Source organism: Lepeophtheirus salmonis, chromosome 6 (assembly GCF_016086655.4).
Source record: "Lepeophtheirus salmonis chromosome 6, UVic_Lsal_1.4, whole genome shotgun sequence".
Classification (NCBI taxonomy): domain Eukaryota; kingdom Metazoa; phylum Arthropoda; class Copepoda; order Siphonostomatoida; family Caligidae; genus Lepeophtheirus; species Lepeophtheirus salmonis.
In genome coordinates this window covers 18,692,903-18,700,664 of record NC_052136.2, presented here as the reverse complement: position 1 = coordinate 18,700,664, position 7,762 = coordinate 18,692,903, and the positions used below count along the sequence as shown (strand labels likewise).

General features: G+C 34.3%; 1 protein-coding gene across 1 annotated transcript; it reads left to right on the top strand.

The window, feature by feature from the left end:
- Window positions 1-201: 201 nt before the first annotated feature.
- Window positions 202-585, top strand: LOC121119458 (THAP domain-containing protein 1-like). The gene has a single exon (XM_040714118.1). The coding sequence runs from the start codon at window positions 202-204 to the stop codon at window positions 583-585; it is 384 nt and encodes a 127-aa protein (XP_040570052.1).
- The last annotated feature ends 7,177 nt before the right edge of the window (window positions 586-7,762 follow it).

The following is a 7,762-nucleotide window of genomic DNA, read 5'->3' as shown; positions in this document are numbered from 1 at the left end:
GCAAGAAAGCTCGTGTGGGGATCACCGACCTATATAATAACTGGATGAACAACCTATAGAATAAAAAGGAGAAAAAGAGTGAGTTAACCTTCTGTTGTTAGCAGCCATCTTGAGTACCGATTTATACGAAACACTCTTTAGTGACTACTTATTCATTAATAAGTTAAACAAATTATCGGTGCATACAAGTCGAGGATTACCATGTCTTGTGTCGCAATTGGTTGCAAAATAGGTATGCTGCTGGCAATTCAAATTTCATATCATCGTTTTCCGACAAATGATCCAGAGAGGTGCAGACAATGGGTAAGGAATCTCAGGCGAAATAACGTTACTCCCAAAAAGTTATCGAAAATTTGTTCGGAACATTTTACTCCGGAATCCCTCAATTGGACTCTGGACGGTGTGAGGCTGAGAGAAAAGGCTGTGCCTACTCTATTCAAGGCATTCCCACCTCGGCTTCAAGAAGAAGTTGCAATAACTCATCAAAAATGCAAGTCTCCTACAAGGAGGTCTTCTAAAGAGGTCAACCCATCTCCTGGACTCGAGATAGATCCTTCCAACTTTGAGGCTACGGATAATGTGTAATTGGATCATCCCTATTCTTTCCCACCAGCTCAAATCATTAAGGAGAAGCTCCAATGGCAAACAAATATGATTTTCGAGCTTGCAAACCGTTCTAAAAAGCACAGATGTCAACGGAATACAATCTCCAAGAAGTTAGGAAACTTGGTTAACGTTTTATAAGACCTGAGATACAAGAGAATGCTATCAGAAGAGCCTTTATTCATTCATGATACAATATCTGACATTCCTAAAAAACTAAAAAGCTTTTAAGAAGGATGCAAATCGGAAGTGGTATAAAGGGAAGTCGCAGTAGCTACTCACATGAGCTCCGAGTATTTTCTTTGACTTTGTCATTCTACTCTACAAAAGCATATAGTTATGTAGGAAAGATCTTTGACTTATGCCTACCTAGTCTCAGTAACATTCGAAACTGGTATTCGAATATGGATAGGGATCCAGAATTAGTCAATCTTCCTTTGATATTCTTAAATCGAAGGTCAATGAAGCTCTTGAATCTAAAGAATAAATTCTTGTCAATTTGACATTAGACAAAATGAGGAAATTAGAAAATTAGAGGAAATACAATGGAGGTCTCTTTTATCTATCAAAAATTGTATTGGAAATATATATAGAAACTGAAAAATGTCTATTCACACTCAAAATTCAAGTAGTTCTCAAGACCAAAGCTACTGTGATACAAAATACTATTACCAGCCGTGTCCTACAAATATGCAATTATAAATTCTGGATATTTAAGGAACTTGATTCTCATAGTCTTGAAAGCTCACCATTAAATACACATATCCTTAAATTCAAAAACGTATTATATTGACATATTCTAAAATTAGGCTTAGTCATGAAGCCGGCTTCGTTTCTGAGGATTTTAAAAAAGAGTTTATACGAAATTCTCTTTGGAAACCGATTATTTGAAGAATCAATGATTCAAAGGTCTTAAATGTCAAGTGTATATTCTATTTGTATTTTCTAAAAACAAATAGTAGCAAAGATTGTTGTAATAAAATGATTCTAGTTTATTGTTTGTTCTGATGCAACATGGCTTCTCAAAGAACACTGACTTTATTCTATAACATTTGTTATCAATGAGAAGGATAAGATCACGGAGCAAGATGTAAGTGAGTGTAGACGCTGAAAATTGAAAGTGTAAGAGTGATTTAACTAAAAGAAGGATTCCGATTATAGGCATTAACAGACGACATAGTGCATAAATGAATTTGGATTAGAAGATTTTCACTATGGACCAAGTCTACAACCGTCGGAACGACCTTGGCTTGGGGGATCACCAGAGGAGGTCAAGGGGGTGTTCTGTACAAAACATACAGTCCAAACAATGGCCCTGGGGGTCGTAGCGTCCGACGCCAAGAAGATGCCTCCCTTCTTTTTTTAAGGCTGGTGAGAAAATCGGCCAGGAGGCCTACTACAAGTTGCTGAGGTTCACCATACTCCCATGGCTCAAGGCCACCTACCCAGAGGACAACTATTTGTGGACCCAAAATGGTCCACCTTCACACACATCGGCCAAATACCAGAAGTTCTGTGCCGACCACATTGCTGATTTTTGGCCTAAGGACATGTGGCCATTTGAACCCGTTGGACTTTGCTGTGTGGGGCACTTTGAATAGGGAGACTAACCAGACATCTCACCCGAACATGGACTTCCTGAAGGCCGCCATTGTAAGACTCTCCGCCCCGTGTGGAGGCTGTGATTGCTGCTGAGGGCGACCATATTGAGTGAACATGTTCACAAAGGTCGTGTTAAGTATTGTAAAAAAACATCTCAAAATCATTTATCAAAAAATAAACATATTGACATTTTTCTTAAATCAGTCATTCAGTCCACGTTTTGCTTCCAAACCCTGTATATATATATACAAAGTAGGGGTGAGTGAAATAAATTTTTACGAGATAGCAAAATTTAAGTCCTATATAATTTTTGGTGCCGTTTTGACATTCAAAAACACATGAATACCTCTTAATATTTATAAAAAAAATGTTTTATTGTTATAAAATTTGCTTGTCATAGTTTTTAAAATGCCCGACATCAACAACTATGCTGACGTCACCATAAAACACATTATAATCCAATTTTGTCATAAACGTTATAATAAATTGAAAGTTATTTGACTGAATGATAATTGAAGATAAATATGTAAAGCGTTCATTTTGGTTCATGGTATTTGTAAAATAAAGGTTCTTTAAATTAAGCTAAAAGATTTAATTATGTTCACTAAATATTACATAGGAATCATTTCATCAAAAACTAAAGTATAGTTATATCACAAAAACTTTAGGTACTCTTAAAGTTAATCCTAATAATTATTAAATCAACTCTCAATAAGTATTTATGATAATCAATATGGCTGTATTTATTTTAGTCCCAAGTCAATCGAAGAGTTTAATATTCTAAGAACATTGATGTAGGGTAGTACTGATTAAATTTATTGGACTATTTTTAGCATAGGGTGTTTTTTAAATATGTTTTGATTATAAATATGGGTCGGTGTCGGTCATTTCATGTTTTTTATCTACATCTCCTTCAATGTTGAAGTACTTGAAAGTTGGCATAGATAGAGAATTCAAACTGTACTTGGACAAGATAAGATTTGCAAGAAGAGTAATCTTTATCACCTATTCTCTAATATTTTGAGCAATCATTTTATGAGCGTACAGTTAGGGATACGTTTGAGTTTGACAGGAGGACAACATTTTTTCTCCGGTCACCATCCCCTCTGGGGTATCCAATGGCTTGTTTAGTTAATTATTTAATGATTTTTTTTTTGTGGGACAAACAGTTTCGACATAACACATTAACTGAAAAGTTCCGTGGCTTAACAAAAAAACACGTCTCCTCATGTCGTATGCCGAAGGCCAGAAGTTTGCCAGCTAGAAGGCAGCCATATTCTCCCTGCAGAAATGCTATCTCTGGGGAACGTACTCTTTAACCATTGCAAGACATGGTACCTGAGGACCTTGTAGTAGACGTCTGTGTTGACTTTCTCGTTGGCCTAGAAGAAGTAGGGAGACACCTTTCTGGCGTCAGACGCCTCGACGCCGAGGACCTGACCTGAGTGGGATGTTTGGTCTTGAAGGGTCCCTTGACCTCAATTCTTGATTCAGCCTAGAAGAGATCATTTCTCCTGTTTATAACAGCGTCCACTTGTCGACTTGTGTGTGGAGGAGATTGCACATCCTCTGCCGTTACGCTTGATGCTCAGACATTTTTGATAGCACAAAAAACAAAACAAAAATCAAACTGTACCTTCTGTTTTAGTTCTTTCGAATGGTCACAATTACAAACTTGTCAGGTTTTTATAACTGAGGCTAAATTGCCTAAAAGTGGATTCTAATTTTTTAGTCCTCACTTTACAAAACTAGACATAAAATAAACATATTTTTATTGGAGAGTATGATTTAAGTCCTTATTCCGTTGTGGGATCCAAAAGTTAATTATTATCTTTAATATTATGGAAGAAAATGTTTTTATTGTAACAAAATTTTAATTTTATAGAATCAAGAAAATACAATTCAAACCCAATTTGGGATATGTTTAAATATCATATTTAGCCGATTCGGGAAATGAGTTGAGAGGGTCATCTTGGAAGCTTCCGTCTGTTATGTTTCTCTTCCAATAAAAATTTATAAATCCGGATGTGTGTCACGGAATTTTGTGGGAGAAGAAATTCGATACCTCCCATCGACTTTATGTAATCATAAACACATTAAAAAGGGTTTTAAGATATTTTAACAAATATTTATCGTTATTATTAATTGGAATGTTTTTTGTTTTTTTTTAAAGATTGATTTATAGAATATTATTTGAAATTTTACCTCGTAGCATCAATTATAAAATATAATGTTTATTTATGTACTTGATACGCAATTACTCCGATTTATTTATATTTCTTAGTTTTGTATAACATGTAAACCATATAAGGAATTTAAAGACAATCATATGCAGCTATATTTTTTATTCAAAGTGTCTCTCTTACACATGTAATAGCATCCTCGGCACGCCAGTGAACAAATTGGCAGATCTTGACGATAAAGGCTGTATCACACTTTCATAATGGCAGCCCGGAGCGAACCCAAATTTGGATAAGAGGTGTGGTAGACATTCTTTTCCAAGATACCTGGGGCTGGAAGGTCCAAGGGATTGAGTTTAGGGATGGAAGAGGCCACATGGAGACAAGTTAATACATGATTCACATTGAAGCCACAGAAGTATTGGTTCATCTTGGCTATATGGGGCTACAATAGATTTCGTGATATGGTAGGCAGTCTAGATATAGATAGGCCAACGTTCTCTGGAGGTTTCTCGGCACTGACATCGGTGCAGAGGAGATCGGACACGCGTTGCCTCTTTTGTTATTGCTGTAGTATTTTACACTTTGAGAAATGTAATACAATTAAAACTTGATTATCTTTGTTTGAGCTGCCGTATCGTTGCGTAATGATACCATGCAATTAAAAATAATAGGAAATTAATTGTAATTAAATGCTACTGCAAGTTTACGGTGCCCTCCCTGTACAATGCTGACGTCACATGAAAACCCTCTATAGAACAATTCATGATCTCCGTAGCGCCACCTAGCGGACAAAAACTTGTAGCCAACTTAATTTGAAATAAAATTGAAACTATTTCTGTTGGATATGTTGACAAATAACATTTGGAATGTCATTCACCGTTGAAAATTATTTTAAATAATTTAAACAACAGATGGATAAAGGTACATATATATATAATATTTATGAATACATAAATATATTTACAATATATACATAAGAGATATTGTATTAATATAACTTTAATGGTCCCAATAAAAGAGTGAAATTTTCTATTTTTCACCTTTTTATTATCTTATTTCTTGATTAACTAAAAATCATCCACGTAAATAATAAAATCTCGGTAATAAATATTTATATCTCTAGAAATTATAAATATTTATAAAAATAGTTTGCATCTCAAAATATATGTGTTCCATTTATTTTATGGAGGTGTACTAGCAAATAGTCAAAATTATCATCATATTTTTTTTTTACCAATTCTATGGCAACTTCATGATGTCATACCTCATCCAAAGAAATTCGAGGCAATCGAAGGACGATACTTCCAACTTGATCATCCATCTCAAGAAATTTCAATTCTGAATTCCACGATGGACGAAGGGTGGATAATTCATCCGTGGAAAACTACCATACTTCATAAGGGACTAGAGTGGACTCTTGGGAATGAGATGCCAGGATCGAAACCATAAAGCCATCCATTTACGTAGAATAGATAATGTTAATATTTCAAAAGTGTATCCACTTAAAAAATACAAAATGGAACAAAAGTCCTTGAAATCCATGGATTTTGTGTGGATTTCTGATTTGGCTTGAATTCATTTGTATAATATGAGTGTTCGCCTATGTTATATATTATGATGGGAGTCCACTGTTCAGTTAATCTTTGAATCAAACAATGCTCTAAATTAGTGGTTCCCAAAGTGGATGTCCCAAACCCTGTGAGAGTTGTGGGGCACAACGGAGGTATCGGGAGATTATTTCAAAATATGAATATAATTGAAATTTATATTACTTAGAGTAGCATCAAAACTTAAATAATTGCTGCAACATTATGTTGTGTTTATTATTAATAAAAATGGAAGCAAAAAGATTAGATATTACTACATTGGTCCACACTGGTCATAGAAACTATGGGATTGTTGAGAGGCTGCAGACAAACCGTCATACAGTACTCAAGGTAAGAAAGCTTGTGGGTGATGAAGAAAGCTAGAAGTGCCTAGAAGTGGTAAGACAATAACCCTTGATGAGAGAAAACATGAATTTTGTCTTTTGACCTCCCCATTTCCCTGATCTGAATCCTTCCGGCTTTTCAATATGGTGGCATATTGAGTCCAAAGTATATAGAGTGTACCCCCGCAACATGACGTACCTCAAACCCTATTTGGAGTACCATTTGAAGAAGGATATCCAGGACTTACTGCCTTTCGACATACGTTTGGAGGCTGTAATAGAGGCTAGTGGGAATCAAATTCATAAATAATAATCTTCATAATATGGAATAAAAAAATTCTTATTAAGTTTTTCCGGTACAATCTCATTCTGATCCATTGCACATTATTTCTAGCATAATAAAAATAAATAAAGTGTTGTTTATGGTTCAGGATTGTTTTTATGATGACGCACGAAATGTATTTGTATGAAGAAATTAAAAATAACATAGTTATTTAAAACAAAAGTTGTACATATTTTACTCAATTTATATTTCTGATAGAAAACCACAATTAATGGAAACATAAGTGATAAACACATACATTCAAAATCCATTATTTTAAAACCATTACATGGTATTCATTAACAAATTTCATTTTTGTTGATGTGTTTTTGTTTTTCTTACCCACAAACCTTGGATCATCAAATTATATATAAAGAGGGATTTGAATTATTTCTTGAACATCCTCAAAAAAACAAAAAACTACTGCATCGTCTACAAGGCCTACATTTTTTATGAAATTAGTTCAACATGAAATTATATCTATTACTTCGTGAGGTCATATATCTTTTGAATAACAGATTATATTTTTGGAGAGCACGAGGAGATAGCAGGAGCAAGACTTATGACATTACTAGATCATGGAACTGTAGATATCTGGAATAAAAACGACATTTTTCATTTCCCACATGAGTCAATTTTTATTTTATTATCAACTAGAGGTACAACTGGTCGTATTCGTAATCTATTTTTTGTATGTACTACGTACAATCATTTTTTATCTAAGAAATAACAATATACTCATCTAAATATCAAATGCAAATGTCTGTGTGTGTGTTTGTGGGTGTATCTTGGAATCACGGACAAACCAATGAATGTATTTTGTTGAGATTTTTAATGTTTTAATGTGCAAAGATACATACCAACAGACAGCGATAATAACTTTTAAAATGTTAAAGTCTTTATTATTTTTTTATCAACTAGAAAAGTTAAGAATCAATTTTTAATTTCTTAATGTACCGGACAACGCCAGGCAAACCGACTCTAATATCAATGAAATATTGCGGGTGTTTTGTATGTAGCATCGAGCGTCTATACTGGGGGTATTGTATATAATACTTCCTGATAGATGATATCTCACATTGAAAATGCATTGTGGAATGGGGATGTTAAAAAAATGAAAAT